Source organism: Nannospalax galili, unplaced genomic scaffold (assembly GCF_000622305.1).
Source record: "Nannospalax galili isolate Female #2095 unplaced genomic scaffold, S.galili_v1.0 scaffold529, whole genome shotgun sequence".
Classification (NCBI taxonomy): Eukaryota; Metazoa; Chordata; class Mammalia; order Rodentia; family Spalacidae; genus Nannospalax; species Nannospalax galili.
Window position 1 is genome coordinate 2,126,852 of NW_008360309.1, and position 20,373 is coordinate 2,147,224.

Below are 20,373 nucleotides of genomic sequence, written 5' to 3' on the forward strand. Positions count from 1 at the left end.
ACATACTCATAATTAAAAATAAAAGCCAGGCATGGTGGTGCATACCTTTAATCCCAGCACTCGGGAGGCAGAGACAGGCGGATCTCTGTGAGTTTGAGGCCAGCCCGGTCTCCAATAGCGAATCCAGGCCAGCTGTGGCTACAGGGAGACCTTGTCTCAAAAAGACCCAAATAAATAAACAAATAAATAAATATCTTTCCTTTAACAGTAAAAACCAGGGCTGATGGGGGATGGCTCAGCCACAGAGCACTTGCTAAGCCTGTGGGAAGGCCCTGGTTCCATTTCTCAGTGAGCATGCTTGAGGCCCCAGCCCCATTTCTCAGTGCCTGCTGACCACACAGGAGGCCCAGGTCTCATCTCCAGTCAGGAAACAAAACAGACCAAATATCCATAGTGGACTGCAGCAGGCATGGGGATGACACAAATGGAAGTGCTCACACACAGAGCCTGACACCGTGCCCTTGTGCCAAGTCCTGAGCTCCCTCTGGACTTGGGGAGGTGGGCAACGAGCTCAACATGCAGAGTCAATTCTGAAAAGCATCTGTGATGGCTGAACCGTCATCTTACACTCCAGAATCACCCAGGAAGAGTATCTCAGCAAGGGACTGTCTCCATCAAGTTGGCCTGTTGGTGTTGCCTTGGGGAGGCATGACCACTGGGCAGCACCATTCACTGTTTAGGTACCTGACTGTAGACTGGAAGACGGTGCCAAGCACTGCAGGCATGCATTCATCCTCTCCACACTTGACCGTAGCTGTGACTGACTGCTTCAAGTTCTTGCTACCTGGATGTCCCAGCTGTGATGGACTGTGACCTGGAACTGTTCCTTTGTCACAGCAATGTCCTCAACCACACTGAGAGGGAGTCCCTATACTGACGGCTGAAGGAAAATCAGATGCATCTATTAGAACACAGGGCCTCTAGCCTAGACATCTGCCCTTTTCAACCCCTGGTAGAAGGCATCTGGTTCCTTACCAACCACCTTGCAGAAGATAACCTGGTTCCCTATCGGAACACCCCATCTCTCCTTCCCAGATTCCAGGAAGGAGCAAGACGGAGAAGGCACGCCCCACTTTGTGGGGTTTCTCTGGGCCCACCTACAAACCCCAGCCTCCCTGCCCCAACCCTGAGGCCCGACCTCCATTCCCGAGGGAAGTTTGCTTGCCCTTCATAGCTAAGAAAACTTATCTGCATCTGTTGAGGTCAGATTCAGTTTCTATTTATCATGTCGCCTTTTCGTCCCAAAGTCTAACGAGAGCACCCCTCCGTGTGGCTGAGGGAGAGAACAGCCCTGAAGGTCATCACTTGACCGGAGAAGGACAGGAAGAGGGGCTGGGAGACAGGACCCTGCGTGGAGGTCTTGGGTTTAAAGAGCCTGCACCTAACCCACCTGGGGTCATTTGCCCCACACAAACATGTACACACACTAAAATAAAACAAAATTGGAAATATTAAAATAGCATTTTTTTTAAAGAAAGAGGATGAGAATTTACCAAGCAGAACAAGAGGAGATGGAGCGTGAGGAAGGGAGAGTGACAGAGAAAGAGGGTCTTCTTCAGTCAATTTTCCACCTTGTTTTCTACATTTGTTTGTTTATTGGAGGGCATATGTGTGCCACAGCACACATATGGAGGTCAGAGGATGACTTACAGAGCTCTCCTACCATGTGGATTACAAGAATCAAACTCAGGTTGTCTGGCTTGGCAATAGACATCTTTACCTGCTGAGCTGTCTCTCCAGCCCAAATGGGCTTTTTTTTTTTTTTTTTTTGGTCTTTTTGAGACAGGGTCTCCCTGTAGCCCCAGCTGTCCTGGATCGCACTATGTAGACCAGGCTGGCCTTGAACTCACAGAGATCACCTGCCTCTGCATCCCGAGTGCTGGGATTAAAGATGTGTGCCACCACGCCTGGCACAAATGGGCTTCTTTTAACATCAAGTATCTTCGAATGTCAGCCCTGCATGGTGGTGAACGCCTATTATCCCAGTCCTCGGGAGGTGGAGGCAGGAGGGTCAGGAGTTCAGGGTCATCCTTGACTCCACATAGTAAATTCAAGGTCAGCTTTGGCTACATGAGACCTTTCTTAACAAAACAAAATGAAGTCTCTATGTCCTCACTGCTCCATGTGACATGAGCCATGGCCCACAGTTCAGTTATTTCCGAGAATTTGATCCTAAATACATTGGCCTAATGAACATGTCACAGACAGATGGACCAAAGTGTTCATGTTGATTCTGTAGAAGATACAGCTATAGGCCAGGCATGGTAGCACACGCCTTTAATCCCAGCACTTGGGAGGCAGCGACAGGTGGGTCTCTGTGAGTTCAAGGCCAGCCTGGTCTACATAGTGAGTTCCAGGACAGCTGAGGCTACAGGGAGACCTGGTCTCAAAAAGACAAAAATAAATAAATAAATAAATAAATAAATAAATAAATAAATAAATAAATAAATAAAAATAAAAAAGAAGAATAAATCTTTAAGATTCTCCTGTATCTCCTACTGCAAAGGTCCCCATCTCATGGGCACAATGAGGCTGCTGTGGCCAGTGAGCGCCAGCCTTCCTCCCCTCCAACATACTTCCTCTATGGCCAGCCTCCGAAGTATTTACAAAAGGCAGATGTTTGATGACTTCAGAAAACAAGAGGGGTCAGGGGGTCATGTCCATCAGCTCCTGATGGGCCCCAGAGGACCCCTATGCTGAGTTGCTTAGGGCAGCCAGGGTGGTGACAAACAAGCTTCTATTTTTATCATCTTTACAAAATCACTCTCAGTTTACACAGCTCAACTGAAAACCATGAACAAGCAAGCCACCAGTGGTGCACATGTTTAATCCCAGCACTCAGGAGGCAGAAGCAGATGGAGCTCCATAATTTCTGCAATGCTACCTCACTCTGAGCAGTGGCTTTACTTTGGGGTCCAGATGTCAGATCTTTTTGCTATTTTGTCCCTTGAACTTTTCCAGATGCCACCCCTACCCAGCGGGTTTTCCTCCAGTGCCTATGTGGTTCCTGTGGGCTCTCAACTCAAACACTATGTACCCAAGGTTGACCTTGAACTCCTGATCCTCCTGCCTCTACTTCCTTAGGGCTGAGCTGACAGCGGTGTGCCAATAAGCCTGGTTGTGCGGTTCTGGGGATGGAACCCAGAGCTTTGGGTGTCCTAGGCAAGCATTTTCCAAACTGAGCTACAGGCACTCTATCAACTGAGCTACAAGCAAGCACTCTACCAACTCAGCCACAAGCACTACTACACTAACTGAACCACAGGCTACCAACTGAGCTACACTCTACCAGCTGAGCTATAGACATTCCACCAAGTTATAGCCCCAGGCCTGTTTCTGCAGTTTGTTGCTGTCGTTTTGTTGGGGATATTTGCTGCTGGTTGGTGGTGTTATTTTTGAGACCACTCTGTTAATCAGCTGGCCTAAAACTGCCCATCCTCCTGTGTTGGCATTGAGTGCTGGGATCTCAGCTGTGCCCCCCATGCCCAGCTCCTCACTTGGAATCCTCGTCTTGATGTTCTTAGGCTGTCGATGTGCCCGCTGATCCTCTCTTGTGATGCTGGGCATCAGTAACGAGGACAGCTCCCAGGCAGCCCCTGGGATCAGAGAGGAAACAGTGGATTCTTCAGCACATGGCACCACTGAGGTGGGTTCTAGTGGACAAGAGGGAGTCATCATACTCCACAGCATGTTCAATTGGACACAAGTTTCTTGGGGGATCACTGCTGTAATTTGAGGAGCTTCAGAGGTCTGCCCCAGAGAGCCAGAGAATGAGGACTCGACACCAGAGTGTAAGCTAGGTATGGTGACATGCTTGCCATCCCAGCACTTGGGAGATGGAGGCAGGAGGATCAGGAGTTCAGGGTCATCCTTGGCTACATAGTGAATTCAAGGCCAGACTGGGCTACATGAGACTTCAAAAAAGGAAAAGGCGGCCAGGTGTGGCGACCTGCACCTTTTGTCCCAGCATTTGGGAGGCAGAGGCAGGCGGATTTCTGTGAGTCCGAGGCCAGCCTGGTCTACATAGTGAGTTCCAGGCCAGCTGGGGAAACAGGGAGACCCTTTCTCAAAAAGACAAAAAAAAGGAGAGAAACAGGCATGGTTCCATGGTAAACCCCTGCCTAGAATTCCCCCATAATGGGCTCAGAAAGGAAGCCCGGCTACACCTGTTGGAGTGCAGAGGCTACCCTGAGATCTACAGAGGGCCTGTGCATGGTGGGTTTGGGGTGAGGGTGCAACTGAGGACAGCTTGTGAGTCCCAAAGGGTTGATTCATTTTCCTTCAAAGTTCCTAGAGTTCTGCACAAGGGTGTGGAGCCAGCCCAGGATGGGAGATGCGAAGGGTCCTCGGAGGTGAAGGTGGAGGATGCTGGTGGCATAGCGACACAGGGGTCCCCAGGGAGATGTCCTGGCAGGTGCATGGGGTGGAAGGAGAGGCTTGAGGAGGATGGGTCCCCAGGGAGTGTCAGGGAAGGAGGGATCTGGGGTGTGGTGGGAAGGTCTTAGGAAGGGGTCAAGGGATGGGTGAAGCAGGCTCCAGAGAGAAAGGCCTACCTCAGCCTGAGGCCGCACAGCAGGGTGTGGGGCAGGCAGGTGTGGCTTTTCCCTCACCCCGACCCAGTTCAGGCCTGGTCACTTCCGAAGTGCAGTGCCACTGTGTAACCCCCAAATCTCTAGCCCCTCCTCCTGATACTGCCCCCTCTGCTGAGGCTGTCCCCTCTGCCCCAAGGGATGGTGTGGGTACCACTTGGCCCCAGGCCCGAATGTCTACCAGCCAGGATCTCAGGGACTGGTTTGGAGAACCACAGCCACCGCCCAAGGCCACTGAACAAGTACTGGGAGCCTGGTTCTCAGAATGGAAATGAGGGGTGGGTCCCCCTCCCCAAGGCTTGCAAAGGAACTGGTGAGATCCAGGGACTCCCTGTAGCTAAAGGCTCCCAGGCCACCCCAACCTTGTCCCTTTAACGTGGCTGGGGCTATCATCTTGGGTGGTTATTTGCAGATTTTTTTAAAATATTTTTTTAGCCGGGCATAGTGGCACACGCCTTTAATCCCAGCACTTGGGAGGCAGAGGCAAGCGGATTTCTGTGAGTTCAAGGCCAGCCTGGTCTACAAAGTGAGTTCTAGGACAGCTGGGGCTACAGGGAGACCCTGTCTCAAAAAAGACAAAAAAAAAACTATTTTTTTAAAAATGTATATGTATTCGTGTATTGCCTGCACGTAGTAAGTGCACCCGTGTTGCACACTACTCTCGGAGGACAGAAGACACTATGGGATCCCTTGGAACTGGAGTTAAGAGAGTTGTCAGCTGCCATGTGGGTGCTGGATTTGAACCTGGGTCTTCTGCAAGAACAGAACACTGGCTGAGCCATCTCTCTAGCCACTTATTTGCAATTTTGTAAAGGGAAGACAGGGAGCAGGTCTTGCTGGCAGACATCACTAATTAATGGTTGCCTTTTCATGTTCTTGACAGACATCACTAATCAATTCACCCTATATAGTGGCTTTGTGTTTGTTGGTGTTTTTTGTTTGTTTTGTAAGGATTTTTTTTTTTTTTTTTTTTTTTGGTTTTTTTTAAGCAGGGTCCCCCTGTAGCCCCAGCTGTCCTGGATTCACTACGTAGACCAGGCTGGCTTCAAACTCACAGAGATCCGCCTGCCTCTGCCTTCCAAGTGCTGGGATTAAAGGTGTGCACCACCATGCCCAGCTTGTAACGATTTTTGCATTTTCATTTTGCATTTGTGTGTCTGTCTGTCTGTCTGCCTCTCATGCCACAGTGTGCATATGTCAGCCAGAGGACAGTTTGTGGGAGTTAGTTCTCTCCTTCTACCATGTGGGTCCCAGGAATCAAACTCAGGTTGTCAGGCTTAGCAGTGTCCTCACCCACGGAGTCACTTCACCGGCACCTTTGATGCTTTGAGATAGGCTGTAGCCCAGATGCCTCAGTCTTGGAGCCCTCCTGCTTCAGCCTCCTAGATGCTGGTGGAGGTGTGAGCCGCCACACTTGACTTTCCCGCAGTGGTTTTGAGGCCAAACAGCAATCCATCACTGTCACTGTCAGCATTATGCTAGTCACCCTCACCTTTCCAGTGACCGGTTTTCTCTCCCCCTACCCTCTCTACCCATGGGGCAGGGTTGGGGCCCCTGAGCTTCAAACCTTCAATCCTCTAGCACCCCCCAGATTGACATCACTTACATCATGCCTGATCCCGTGGCCAAGCCAGCCTTCCAGCTACTTGTAATTCTTCAGGAACGCCAGGCCAGGGTCACCTACCCCTGTGCCCACTTCCTCCTCTGAGGAGACGGGGACTGGTGCCTGGCTGACAACAACAACCCAATGGCTGACCAGCATCACAAGGTGACATTGGAGCTATGCACCAAGTAAGGCCTCCTACCCTCTCAAGCAGACCCTCTGGCCCCTTGTGTCTTATCAGGCACAGGCTCACTGGCACCTTCCCATGTTTCCCATGTGAATGAAGAGGAAGGCAGAGATTTTTTTTAAAATTATCTATTTATTATTAATTTTTAAATTTTATTTATTTATATTTTTTATGTGTATGCATGTATTGCCTGCATGTAGGTCAGTGCACCTGTGTCGTGCAATGCCCTCAGAGGTCAGAAGACACTGTCGGATCCCCTGGGACTGGAGTTACGGACAGTTGTTAGCTGCCAGTGGGTGCTGGGATTTGAACCCGGGTCTTTGGCAAGAATAACCAGTGTTCTTAACTGCTGAGCCATTTCTCCAGCCCCTTATTTATTATTTTTATTTTATGTGTACGCATGTATTGCCTGCATGTAGGTAAGTGTACCCGTGTCGTGCAATGCCTGAGGAGGTTAGAAGAGGCTGTGGGATCCCCTGGAACTGGAGTTGTTGATAGTTGTTAGCTAACATGTGGGTGCTGGGATTTGAACCCGGGTCTTCTGCAAGAACAACCAGTGTTCTTAACCGCTGAGCCATCTGGAAGGCAGAGATTCTTGTTGGACACAGCTGAGGCCAGGATGGTCAAGGCTGGAGGTGGGGCTGAGAACAGCCAGGTGTGTGTGTGGCCAGCACTCTGGTCCTGCCATTGTGCCTAACTCCACCCTGGGACCCTATCACCTGCCACATCACACTTGGTTCCAGACCTTGCTTCTCAGCTTCTACATTGTGAGCACACAGAGAGAGTGCCTTCTCACCAGAGTACTGTGCTGGGTCCCTGGTCCCTGAGAGTGTGTGGGGGCAGAGGGGGCTTGTCACCATCACTGTCCAACCTCCTACCTCCTCGCCCCTCTGACTCTAGAAAAAGGTGTCCTCTTGAAGTCAGAGAAGGGTCACCAGACAAAGGTGGGAAGATGGGAAAGCCTTCTGAACACAGCACGTCACTGCACGAGGACTGAAGGACTGTGGGCATCAGAGGAGCCCGGTGGTGCGGAGCTGAGGGAAGGGGGCTGGGCTGTGTGTGTGTGTGTGTGTGTGTGTGTGTGTGTGTGTGTGTGAAGTGAGAATGCAGGGCTAAGCACCTGGGTTATGTACAAAGGACCAGTCTGATGGGGTTCAGGGAGTATGCAGGGTGGTGGTAGGGTGCCTGCCTGATTTGGTGCAGCCTTGGGGTATGCCATCTCCTTTCCCACTCTCTTCAAGTCTCTGCTGAAGGCTGAGCAGGTCTGAGAGTCTGTCAAGGCACTCATAAGTCCAAACTTCCTGGAATGATTTAAACCTATAAACACCAGTGTTCTTATGGTGGAGGTTTTTCAACTTTTGTGTTTTTCTAAGTACCAGGCCAGTGACTTGGTGAAACTACGGTGCATCCTGGCACAGGATCTCCTTTATGTATGAGGGATTAGCTGTCCATCTCCCCAGTGTCTGCCCTGTCCTGTTCTTTCCAGAGTAGGGCCACCGGCCCCCAGCTAAAGCACTGTTTAGAATTCCAGACACCCACAGCATGCGTGGGACCCAGCTGGCCTATAGCGAGGTGTGGGTACTTCATCAGTCAGCGAGTGTAGTGTGAGACAGCTGGAGCAGCTGAAGGCCATCAACCCCCATAGGCCTGCTGGATGGGTCACCCATGCCTGGCCAACAGGCCACTTTTGAAACACAAAGCATTTGTCCCTGAGCCCCATGAAACTGGACGCCAGGTTGTCCCCATGGCTGTCATAGTCCTGGACCCCTGCACTTGCCCAAGAACAGCTGGGTGTTCTATCTGGCCAGCACAGGACCAGGCAGGGAAAATCTGTGGCTCCCAGAGTGCACCCCAACTTTATGCTCCGGCTGGGACCTCCCCACCACGGTATCTATCTCCTGGAGCCTGGAGGACGGTCTCCTTCCCAGAGGCTCCTGGGCCAGTACGTGAAGCTGTGTCCTGGCCCTACCTACCTTCTCTCTGGGAGGCTGGGAGAAGCCATTTCCCATTGTTGGGGAAGGTATATATTTCAGCCATTCAGCACAGGATCCTGATGTCAGCATGAAGACCCCACTTGGGTTCAAAGGGCAAGTCCCTAGGCTGTCACACTACACATCTGGGGCCCACATCTGCCAGCCAACCAGAGCCCAGCCCTGAAGGTTGCCCCTAGTGAAGCTCAGCCCATGCTGTAGAGGCAGCTGGTGAAATAAAAGATGTTGGCAGAGGACTGGAGAGATGGCTCGGTGGTTAAGAGCACTGTCTGCTCTTGCAGAGGACTCAAGTTCAATTCCCAGCACCACACGGTGGTTACAAACCATCCTTAACTCCAGTTCTAGGAGAATCCAAAGCCCTCTCCTGACCTCCATGGCACTGCACGACACAGGTGCACTCACATACACGCAGGCAATACACTCATACACATAAAATAAAATTTAAAAAAATATATAAAAAAAGATGTGCTGGGCATGGTGGCACATGCCTTTAATCCCAGCACTTGGGAGGCGAAGGCAGATCTCTGTGAGTTCAAGGCCAGCCTGTTCTACATAATGAGTTCTAGGACAGCTGGGGCTACAGGGAGACCCTGTCTCAAAAAGACCAAAAAAATTTATATATATATATATAAAAGATGTTGGCAGAGTCACGGGTGATCTTTTTGTTTGGTTTGATTTTGTTTTTTTGAGACAGGGTCTCACTATGTAGACCAGGTTGCCATTGAACTCACAAAGATCTACCTGCTTCTGTCTCCTGAGATTGTTCCACTGCACCCAGCTCCACAGGTGATCTTTAGCCTTCTAGAAACAGCAGGAATCTAGTGCCAATCCTGGGGTGCAAGCCTTTTTGTCTGCAGGACCTGGAAGTAAGTTATTCAGAGGCATGATGACTGGTTGGTGGCCCACAGGCCAAAACCAGAACTCAGGTTGCACCTAGCAGCCAGGGGTCCCCAAGACTCCATTGCTCCACCTGCAACCAGCCTTTCAGGGCAAGGGGTGTGGGGAGGAAGGAGTACTGACCTCAGACACAAGGGACCTTCCCGTGTGTGTCATAGCAGGCTTGTAGGACAGAGGACAACTTGTAGGTGCCAGTTCTCTCCTCCCACCTTGGACCTGGGGATTGAACTCAGGTCTGTAGGCTTTGTAGCAAGCATCTTTACTCACTGAGCCATCTCACTGGCCCATGAAGGACCTTGTTAAATGTAGGGCTCCCAAGAGCAGAACTGAGAAGCTGGGTGGGTCCAGGAATCTACATACCCCCCTCTCTTAGTGTCTTAGGATAGATATAACAAAGCTTTACAAAAACACAGTGGGTAGGCGAGATGGCTCAGTAGGTGCTTGCTATGTAAGTATGAGGGTCTGAATTTGGAACCCCAGAACCCATTAAAAACCAGGCATGGTTGTGTACCTGTAACCCTAGTGCTAAGAGGTCGATAGGCAGATTCAGGGGGCTCACTGGCCAGCCAGTCTATGGGAAAAGAGTGAGTTTCAGGCTCACTGAGAGGACACATTTCCACATCAACCTCTGGCCTCCGTATGTGCCCACATAGGTGAATGCACCCCGCACTTGCACACACACACACACATGTACACACACACACAGAGAGAGAGAGAGAGAGAGAGAGAGAGAGAGAGAGAGAGAGAGAGAGAGAGAACATACAGAGATTTATTGACATAATTTGAGAGGCAGAAGTCCAAAGTCAAGGTGGTCATGGCTGGGTCGTTCTGATGCTAAGAAGAACCCACCCCCAGGCCCACTTCTGGCTTCCAGTGACCCCAACCACCCTTGGCATCCCTTAACTTGTGGTTCCATAACTTCTGTGCTTCTGTAGCCACATGTTCTGGTTCTCTATCACTATGTCTTGTCTTCTTTTGATATTTTTGAGACTCTGAGGGTGACAGCCTGTGCCACTACACCCATCTCTCCTGTTACAAGGACACTGGCCACCAGCCCTCCTCCATCATGACTTCAACCTGATGAGTAACAGTTCCATCAACTGACTTTCCAAATAAGGTCACGTTCTGAGGGTCCAGGAAGGATGTGAGCTTTTGGCGGATCCTATCCACCCTGTATGCCCCTTTCCCCCACAGCCAACCTCTGAGGCACCACAGGCACTGTCACAGAAGTGTAGAGGAACAAATGGCTGTTCCTCGGCTTCTGGCCTCCCCAGAAGCTTTCGAGGTGCTGCTGCCTGATGGCTGGCGGCACAGCACAGCCTGCACCTTGTCCCCGAACTCATCGGAGGCATAGTAATACAGGAACGGGTCCACGCAGCTATTGAGGGTGCTGAGTGCCAGGCTGGGCACGTAGACACCATACAGATCGCCCCAGACCTCCGGGCTCGGGTTCGAATAGTGCAACAGCAGCAGTGCATTGCTGGGTGTGAAGAAGGCTACGGCCGAGGCCAGCACCAGGGCGGTCAGCGTGAGTGCATGGCCATAGCGCCGGCCACTGGCTGCCAGCGCTCGCAGAGTGGCCCCGTAGCACAGGACCATGGTCAGCAGAGGCAGGAAGCAGCCCAGGATGGCCAGGCAGGTGAAGGCTGGTCGCCAGTATGAGGCCTGCGTGGACAGGGGCAGCACATCGTGACATAACACACGGTCAGAGCCAGCCAGCCGGAAGGTCTGTCGCTGCAAAGTCAAAGGCAAGGCCAGGGCGGCTGCCGTGAGCCAGGCGGTGGCACACAGCCCGGTGGTCAAGCGATGGCCACGCAGTGTCCGGGCACGCAGAGGATGCACCAGGGCCAGGTAGCGGTCCAGGCTGACCGCAGCCAGCAGCAGCGCTGAGCCATACATGTGGCCATAGAGGGCAGCTGTGGCCACCCGGCAAGCCGCCTCCCCAAAGGGCCAGCGCTGGCCCCGCAGGTGGTAGGCCAGGCGAGGTGGCAACACCAGGGCCAGCAGCAGATCGGCGGCAGCCAGGTTCATGAGGAGCACGGTGGATGGCAGGCGGGGCACCCGTGTGGCCAGCACCCACAGTGCCAGCCCATTGGCAGGCAGCCCCACAGTCACCACTAGCCCGTAGAGAACTGGCACGAATCTGGTGGACGCCCACCCCAGCAGCAGTGCCTGGGAACTGGCCGGGAGCTCCAGTGTGTCACTGTTGTTGGTGCAGGACTTGCCTGGGAAGCTACGTGGGTGAAGCTGAACTGGGGACTTGGTGTCATTGAACCTGACTGAGGATCCCAAAGAGCCTTCTGTAGGAGAGAGGGGACATCAGTCAAGCCCTCCTGGGGACAGGAGATGCAGGCAGGACGACTTTGAGAGCCCCTGGCACTTTACATGCCCCAGGGTCTCCATTCCAGCCCTCAGGAACACCAGGATGATAGATGGAAATGGCCCACCCCAGTTCAAGGCTGAGGGACCTGGCTAGAATTCTGTCATGCACGTTCCCATCCTTACTCTGTGCTTCCTGTCCCCAGCTAATCCAGCACACAGAATAAGGGGTAGGGTGACTCACCGCGGCCCCCTCCAATGCTATCCCCATCATCATAGTCGCTGGAGACTTGAGTATCCTCTGCGAAGCTGAACCCCAGGACCAAGGGCCACAGCAGCAGCCACTGCATGCTGCCAGGGACAGGTTCCAATAGCTCACTCTGGGTTCCAGCCTGGGGCTTCCTGCCTGGTCAACCCCACCCCCAGCTTCCGGAGCCTAGCCAGGGAGCACAAGGTGCCTTGGGTGCCTCAGGAGATGACCCCATAGCACAGCCCTGCCCCCACCCACCAGGGTCTGGGTACTCACCCTGGTGCCTGTGGGAGGCGGCAGGGAGGCTCAGGACGTCAGCATGACCTGCCCAGGTCCCTCTGTGCCTCCAAGGTGCAAACCTCAGAGGAAAGTCCCGGGCTGTAACCCCCATCCCCAGCTCCTATCCAGCCCACGAAGCATGTGGGTCAAGTGACCACTTCCTGTTGGTCAGTCACATCCATAGCTCCTGTTTGGATGACTGGGCCAGCCCTCCATGTCATCCTTATGAGGGGCTTTTGTTCCTTCCTGAAGCCGCCCCCTATTTCCTATCTCTGGCTGGCAAGACAAGAGCCTGTTCCAGGGAGTTCTGGCTCTGTCAGAGCAGGCCAACGAGAGAGCTCAGTGGGTAAAGGTGCTTGCTGCCAAGCCTGACGATGTGAGTTGCATCCCCAGGACCCCCATGGTGGAAGGAGAGAACTAACTCTGCAAGTTGTCCTCTGACAGCCACATAGATGCACACCCTCACCCACCCCCACAAAATAAATAAATGCAATAAAAACTGTAAAAAGCAGGCCAACAGTTGCTGCTCCCCAGATTACGCCAATCCTTATGGGTGCCTCCTCTACTCCAGCACCTTCCCTGGGCCTGGAGAATGGAGCTGCTGTGTGAGTCCGGGGTCCGTTGATGAAAGCTGAGGGGTCTCCACACAGAGACCCTGACACTGACTATCTGCCGTCCTGCACAGTCTGGGGTCCTTGAGTGGTATCTCCTTCAGAGGTACCTGTCACTGGCTCTCAAAGCCTCTCTGCTCCTGTCCTGACCCACCTTCAGCCCCAAAGGGGGACTTCAAGGAAGGTGGCCAGGCCAGAGGAGCCCTGAGATGCTTTTGAACCTCTAGTTTCAGATACATCACAGGCTCAGTTCAATGGAGACTCTGTAGATGAGGAGACCAATAGCTTTGTGTGGAGGGTACTGTCACCCCAGTGTTTGGAGGCTGAGGCAGGAGGGTCCCTGGGAATTGGTGAGCTCCAGGCCAGTGAGGCACTCTCCTTGCTCAAAAAATAAGGTTTGAAACAGTAGCAGAGGCCTGGCATGGTGGCGCACGCCTGTAGTCCCAGCACTCGGGAGGCAGAGGCAGGCGGATCTTTGTGAGTTCTAGTCCATAGCAAGTTCCAGGCCAGCTGGGGCTACAGGGAGACCTTGTCTCAAAAAGACAAAAAAAAAAAAAAAGGTACAGGACACTTGAATTTGACCTCTGGTCTCAACATACATGCACATGCAGAAAGAGAGAGAGAGAGAGAGAGAGAGAGAGAGAGGAGAAAGAGGACAGAGAGAGGAGAAGTAGCAGGAGTAAGAGGAACAGCAGAAAGAAGAGCAGGAGGAAGAGGAGGAGGAGCAGGAGGGGGAGGGGCGGAGGAAAGAGGGGAAGTCGGGGAGGGGAAGAGGCGAAGGAGGGGCAGGAGGAGGGTGAGGTTCAGAGGTAGGTACACAGTCCTTAATCATGTCTGTCCTGGGGTTGGGGGATGTAGCTTAGTGCCATAGTGTTTGCCAAGCATACTTGATGCCTTGGGTTCATGTCAAACATTGTTAAAAACAAAGCAAAATGAAAGCCGGGTGTCATGGTGCATGCCTTTAATCCTAGCACTCAAGAGGCAGAGGCAGGCACATCTCTGAGTTCAAGGCCAACATGGTCTACACTGCAGGGAGACCCTGTCTCAAAAAGACAAAAAAAAACCCCAAAAACCAAAAACCAAAACTCAAATGAAACAAACCCAAATGGAGCCCTCAGGGCCTGTCTTGGGTTAGGTGTGCTCAGGGCTGAGGGTGTGCTGGGTTCTAGGAACAGCAAAATTCCTGAACATTTGAGATCAATTAGGGAAGTGGAGGAGGCCCAGTGTGGCCCTTTTCTGCCTTACAGAGTCCTAATCCAGCAGGAGGTGACGGAGCAGTCTTGTGGGGTCCCCAGCCCTGGGAGGGGAACTGAGGTCTGAAAGCACAGCCAGGGGCAAGGTTTCCTACTCATTTCTAAGCACCCATGTCAATTTCAATCCGGGCAACTGGTGTGAAAATCTAGCCAGGAAATTTAGCCGTGGGCATGAACAGCGCCCAGGAGTGGGGGACCCTGGGGTAGGGAGATCTGGTATGCACTGAAATGGTGGCACACACAACTCAAGTCCTCCAAGTGGACATGCCCACACACACAAAATTATAGACTGGATGTTTATTTTTGTGTGTGTGGGCATGTGCCACAGCAAGACTTTGGAGGTCAAGAGACAACTTGTGGGAGTCAGTTCTCTCCTTCCACCATGTTGGTCCCAGATAGTCAATTGTGGTCATCAGGCTTGGGGGCAAGTGCCTTAACTGAGTCATCTTACTGGCCCAATATGAATATTTTTATGTCACTGGTGTACCTAACAAATGGATGAGACATTTTGTGTGCATGTTTATCACAGTTCAAATAATTTTGTGAGAGCCAGGGTGTTATGCAGCCCAGGCTAGCCTTGAAGTTCTTCTCCTCCTGAGTTGGGATGGCAGGCGTGCACTGTCAGCCTTACTGTCAGGCGGGGGGCAGACATCACAGCACATACAGAATGAATACTCATGGGGTCTTGTTAGAACCCCCATATTACCTCTGGAAAGACTGCTAGCGCACCCCACTGTCCCACACTCCAGGGTAGGGACAGGAACTCGCCAGGCCTTACAGCATGGCATGGGTTTGAAGACACCCACAGAGCCTCAACAACTTCACGTGAGAGGGATTGGTGTGGGTCAGGTCGTCATGGTGCTGCTGTCTCCACCAGGGACAGCTTGGCATCGCTGTGTTCTATATTCCCACCAACAAGGTGGCATAAGTCCTTTTTGGGCTCAAGGTTCTGTGGGTCAGGAATGGGACCCAGCAAGGATTCTGTGGGTGGGAGATGAGACCCAGTGGGTGAGGCATGGGACTCTGGGTCAGGGATGAAATTGCAGGCTGGTTCCACACTCAGGTGTCTTCACTCCAGCCTTCCTGTAAGTGCTGTGGTCTTAGTGTCGACAGTTCCCTAGGCAGAAGATAGGATGGCACCCAGTCCCATGGATGGACAAGGCAGTCTAGGTGGGCAGGCCCATGGGGAACACTGGGGGCAGTTCCTGAGTGGACAATGTAACCTCAGAAACATGGTGGTACAGTGGCTTCAAGATCAGCAGGGAGGGCAGCATCAGGACACAGCTGGGGGAGCCAACAGGGTGGTCATCAAATCCTGTTAGAATCTTACTGATATATTGTGTGTGTGTGTAAAACCTAGAGGACAACTTGCAGGGAATCAGTGTTCTCCTTCACATAGGTCCCAGGAGTGAAACTTGGGTCCGTCAGGCCTGGCAGCAAGCACCCTTATCTGCTAGGCCATCTCATTGGCCCCAAACTGGGTTTTACAGGCAGAATACTCTGGTGTATATTTCTATTGGATGTGAAGAATAGAATTGAATATTCTAGAAAGCACACTCCAGGTTGAAAGATGTGCTATGACTCCTGTGGATGTCCACCTCTGGTCTGGTGGTCTGACACCCATTCACCACTCACTTGTGGGCGAGACCAGTGGGATTCTGGCAGGAAGTGACTAGCAGAATCTGTTTCCTGTCAACATTTAGCTTTCAACTTTAATGTGCAAATAAATAGAAAAAGAAAACTACATTCAAAACAGCTGCGAAGGAAGTCAAGCCCAGAACAGAAATTCCTCAAAACTGGAAAAGAGCGGCTCCCCAGAAGCATGCTTGGGGTGCCTGGGCTGCCTGCTGGGGATAGAGGCCCACAGGGGCTGGGAGGCTGCTCAGGGTCCCCCACAGGGAACTCCCTTCTCAGGAAATAGGGTAGGCCCCAAGGAACACGGCTCTCCAAGGCCCAGGCCTGGGGTCAAAAGTGTCTGGTGGCCTTAAGTTCCTCAGGAAACATAGAGCAAGTCTGCTTCCTGGAGCCTTCGGTTTGGCACAGCACTGTGGCTCAGTGGAGGGCAGCCACAGGGACAGGGGTCAGATGGGCTCCAGGGTCCACAGGGAAGTCTCAATTGTGTGAAGCCAAGGGACCTGCTGCTGCAAAAGTTATCATCGCTGCTAGCACATGAAGGAATAAACGTGTGCGAATGCTTCTAGAACATCCAATGCCTCAAGCAGGCCCACAGGGACCTCCTGAACTCTTGTGGGATTGTGGCCAGAGCTCCCTCCCCTATGGGGACACCCTTCCATATCACCTCTGGGTCTGGTCTAACCAGGCAGGGACCTTCTGCTCCTATCTGCTCTAGGGGAGGTCAACATGGTACTCCGGCTCAGCTGCAGCGCCCCCCCCCCCAAGTGACAGAAAGCCCTGGCTGTGCAGATGACACCCAAGCTCCCAGGGGACATAACTTTCTGGGACCTGGTTTTTAGTGCCAGAGACCCCTTCCAAGTGCACAACTTGCACAATGGGTCATCCAGGGTGGGTGGTGCCAGCTGCCCACCATCGAAGCTTTTGGCAGGTAGGCAGTAGGATGCCCCAGGGTTCAAGTGCTGGGTGGGTCAGGTCTGGCACAGGGTGGCTAGGGCCAGCGCTCAGGGTGATGCAGGGCGGCGGCTGTACTGCACACGGTAGCGGGTGACCGGCAGCCCGTGGACGTGCGCTGTCTCGCAAAGTGTCTTGCAGGGTACCATGTCCTCGTCCTCCTCGCCCATCAGCCAGTCCTGCACCAGGCCTGCTGCCTCCACGGTCACGTTGTCCTCCAGCCACCGGCTGTGCCACTCCTCAAAGTGCTGGTGGTGGCGAAGCAACACCAGGGGCTGCACCTGTGAGGCGGGGACGTCAGTAACTGGGCTGACGGGGCAGGGCTCCGGGGCTCAGGGGCAGGAAGGGGCAGCACCTGCTTGGCCCGGCACAGTGTCCCTCGGCGGTACATGTAGTCTTCCGAGTTGACAACGAAGACCATCTTGTGTGTGCCCAGGCGGAAGCGGCAATCCACGTCGCAAGCGCTCTCCACACCCATGAGCCGCTTCCATGAACTCTTAGCCTCACCTCGCAAGGCACGCACCTGCTCACACTGCCAGCGCCGGAACTTCTTGAGATTCCTGCGGGGACCGGCCTCGGGGAGTGGACTCGCAGGCTCCAGCGGCAGGGTGAGCGACAGTGATGGAAGCCCACCCAAATCCCAGCTGGGGCCCAAGCCCACACAGCCCCCTGCTCCCTAGGGATCGCTCCTCTCCTATATACCAGGCACTGACAGGCAGGGCGCCCTGGGACCATACTTACCTCTGCAGGAACACAGGCTTTAGCAGGAAGCCCTCGGTGGGCGAGTTGGCTGCACCTTCAGTTCCCACATATTGCTCCACATAGCGGGCTAGGTGCTGGGTGCATAGGACATAGCCCATGACTGCCTGGGATCAGGGTCCCTACCTCTCATGCTGGAGCCCAAATTAGCGGCTAATGGGGGTTCCTACCCTACCCCCAAAGCATAAGGAGGCCAACCATGGCTGAGTTTCTAATGTGCAATCTCCAGCAAGCACCCCACTGTGGGAGGAGAGCAGAGCTTGGCACTTAGGTCTGTGACCCCCATGTCAGGACTCCATGGGTGAGTCTAGGCTGTGACCTCTTAGTCACCTTTGTAGAAGGCTTGGGCCAAGAGTGAACAGTGCAAGCACCAGGGTATAGAAGGGCTGGGGTGTGGAACCCCTGCTTAGAATCCCCCGGGGGCTGGAGGTGTGGCTCAGCCTGTTCCAACAAACATGCTAGAGGCCCCGAGTTTCACACTAAGACAAGACTGAGGCTGGGTGGTAGCCAGGGCCATGTAGGCACAAAGCAGGCCTGTCCTAGAGTAGGTGGTCGTCCACTCTCTAATGTTGAGATTAGTCTCCTCTGGGTAAGCTTCATTAAATGTTTCTTGGAAACTCCTAGAACGGAAAGGGGCAGGGTGTGCGTGTGCAGGCTCTAATGTCACTTGTCTTTCAATGTTTCCTGTGTGGGGAGCCCCATGTGCTGAGGCTGAGTAGGGAGATGGAGGCTGTGGCTGCAGCAGGGTGGCCGTGTGTTCAGACAACTTCCGGACCCTTAAGTCTGCTGTCTGGGCTCCTGCCTCCCCGGCCTTGGTGGCTTTGGTGAAGGACGGGAAACCGGGGCTGCCAGGGTATTCACATTTTCCCCTGTACCTCCTATTTACAGACTGTCTGGCTCTGAGGAAGGCTGGAGAGCAGCTAAAGGTAGGGGACTAGGCATTGGGGCTTGTCCTGGTGGGAGGGGATCTGGCTCTCAGCACGTTGAAATTTTGGCACTACAACCTGGGATATCCCAAGTGAGCTGGGGTGAGCAGGTACCATGGGGTGGACACAAAACACAGCACAAGGCGTTATAGAGAAGGGTAGCCCTACACTCAACGCTTGGGGACCTTATTTTCTACCTTGCAGCCTTGGGGATTGAATCTAGGGCCCCCTGCATGCTAGGCAAGTGCTTGACTAGTTACAGCACCAGCTTTAAAAAAAAACTTGAGATAGTTGCCACCATATTCAGTCAACTGGGGTCCTTGTGAGACAACAGAAACAGATACCCTGAGTAGACAGCCACACAGAGACATGAGGCAGAGATGGGAGCGATAATACATGCCAAGGACACCTGGAGCCTGCAGGGGTGGCAAGGGCTACGGGGAAGGGGTGTCTCCCAGAGCCTTTGAGGGTATGACCTCGTCACCCCTTGAGTTAGGACTCCAGGCTTCAAGGGACTGTGAGGGTGTACACTGGTTTGTGGTCACTTATGGGAGCTTCAGGAGGTGTGTAGGTACATTCAGAGTGACAGGTACATGATGGACCCGGACGGGGCCTGGGAGAATAGGCGAAATGAGAAGCAGGAGACAGCAGGGCCAGGGTCTTGTGACTTCTCTGGGGCTTATTATATGGGTGTTTTAACTGTCACCAGGGTAGAGGGAAGTGAAGAGGATGTGACCTGAGTGTGGGGCAGGCTGGTCACCTCCCTCGTGTTGAGTGGTCACAGGCTCTCACCCTACTTTTCTGTCCTAGACTACATCTAGGTGGCTCCTGAAGGGTGTCCTGTATACTCTGTGGAAACTCAGTATAGATGCTGGTACAGCAGGGAGGGACTGGCCCTACCCATGGGGCCTCACCTGCACCTCCACAGGGTCCTCTGTCTGAGCTTCCTCTGTGTCCAGGAGCTCGATGGTCATGATCACCTGCCCTCTGCGCTGCAGGAACATCACCTGGAGAGGTGGGGGACCAGAGCCTGAGCCTCTACCACCTCCCTCTGCCACCCTTCAAGGCCCTGACAACTGCCTTACAAGATAGAATGACCTAACAGGTGCCCTCAGTATCGCACTGCGCAGTGGCCCCAGTCCACTCTGCTGCCTACTGCAGCTCACCTTGAAGCAGTTCTCGTCGGCCATGCAGCGCTCAGCCTTCCACTGGTAGCTGGTCTCTCGGGCAGCACGCACACAGCGGGAGGACAAATTTCCACCAGCTGCCCCACGCTGCTTCTCGGTCAGATATAGTTCCACCACCTTCAGACACAGGTCATCACTCACCAGGTGGTGCAGCTGTAGGAGACAGCAGGGCTGAAGTGGCAACATCCTGCCAGCTCACCACCCCGGGGGGACAGAGACCAGGATCCTCATGGGCTGCATGTGACAATCTTGGAGTTGTGGGCAGCCTAGGAGAGACCAAGCTAGACCACACTATATAATGCCAGACCAAACCAGATCAAAATTAGACCAGATCAGATAACCCTGCCTAGTGTGAAAATATCCACAAGAGACATGTGTACCCATATGAGAAAACTGTCACCTAAAACTTCCCTATGTTTATGAAGGATACAACAGAAAGACTGGTTGCAGGGGCAGACCAGCAGACAGGCATCAGGTGCTGTTGGGTGACCACATATCTCCAGGATGACTGCAAGCAACCTTCCCACCCAACACCTCTAAGATGAAGCCTCCCACAGGCCTCACAAAGCTGCCACTGCTCAGTATACAAAGACCGAATAGGGTGAAGCCCAGAGTTCTGAGCTGGATAAGGCTTGTGTGGACACCTTGGTGAGTTCCTGGCCAAGGGCTGCAGTTGGGGAGTTTGGGCAACTCCATCGCCTGGCCCCCAGCTCCATCCCAGGCCAGCCACAGGGCCCCATCCTGCTTAGGATGTTTGGCCAAGTTTCTACAGGCAGTATCTGTGAGAGGTGTATATTGATGCACAAGTGTGTGCCTTGTGCTCATGGAGGCCAGAAGAGGACATCTGTGTCCTACTCCATCCCTTATACCTTATTGCCTTGAGACAGGTTCAGTCTCTGTGAACCCCAGCCATTCTCCTGCACTGACTTCCCCTGC

General features: G+C 53.2%; 2 protein-coding genes across 2 annotated transcripts in view; both read right to left on the reverse strand.

The window, feature by feature from the left end:
- Positions 1 to 10,062: 10,062 nt before the first annotated feature.
- Positions 10,063 to 11,954, reverse strand: F2rl3 (F2R like thrombin or trypsin receptor 3). The gene is made up of 2 exons (XM_008824643.2): positions 11,831 to 11,954; positions 10,063 to 11,567 (listed from the first exon to the last, which is right to left on the reverse strand). Exons 1-2 carry the CDS (start codon positions 11,934 to 11,936, stop codon positions 10,489 to 10,491), a joined length of 1,185 nt encoding a protein of 394 aa, XP_008822865.1. The 5' UTR covers positions 11,937 to 11,954; the 3' UTR covers positions 10,063 to 10,488.
- Positions 11,955 to 15,660: 3,706 nt separating this feature from the next.
- Sin3b (SIN3 transcription regulator family member B) overlaps positions 15,661 to 20,373 on the reverse strand; it is a 43,009-nt gene continuing 38,296 nt past the window's right edge. The window contains exons 15-19 of the mRNA XM_008824644.2: positions 19,417 to 19,590; positions 19,165 to 19,257; positions 17,307 to 17,401; positions 16,921 to 17,125; positions 15,661 to 16,846 (exon numbers count right to left, since the gene is read on the reverse strand). Of these exons, the coding sequence (XP_008822866.1) occupies positions 16,616 to 16,846; positions 16,921 to 17,125; positions 17,307 to 17,401; positions 19,165 to 19,257; positions 19,417 to 19,590 (798 nt within the window). The 3' untranslated portion in view covers positions 15,661 to 16,615. The remainder of the gene's footprint in view (positions 16,847 to 16,920; positions 17,126 to 17,306; positions 17,402 to 19,164; positions 19,258 to 19,416; positions 19,591 to 20,373) is intronic.

What these genes read in the sequence shown, in the direction of transcription:
- F2rl3 (XM_008824643.2), bottom strand. Translation starts at nt 11,936, where the DNA reads ATGCAGTGGCTGCTGCTGTGGCCCTTGGTCCTGGGGTTCAGCTTCGCA. An exon ending in TAGCATTGGAGGGGGCCGCG is followed by an intron (nt 11,568 to 11,830) that starts GTGAGTCACCCT and finishes TCTCTCCTACAG; the next exon opens with AAGGCTCTTTGGGATCCTCA.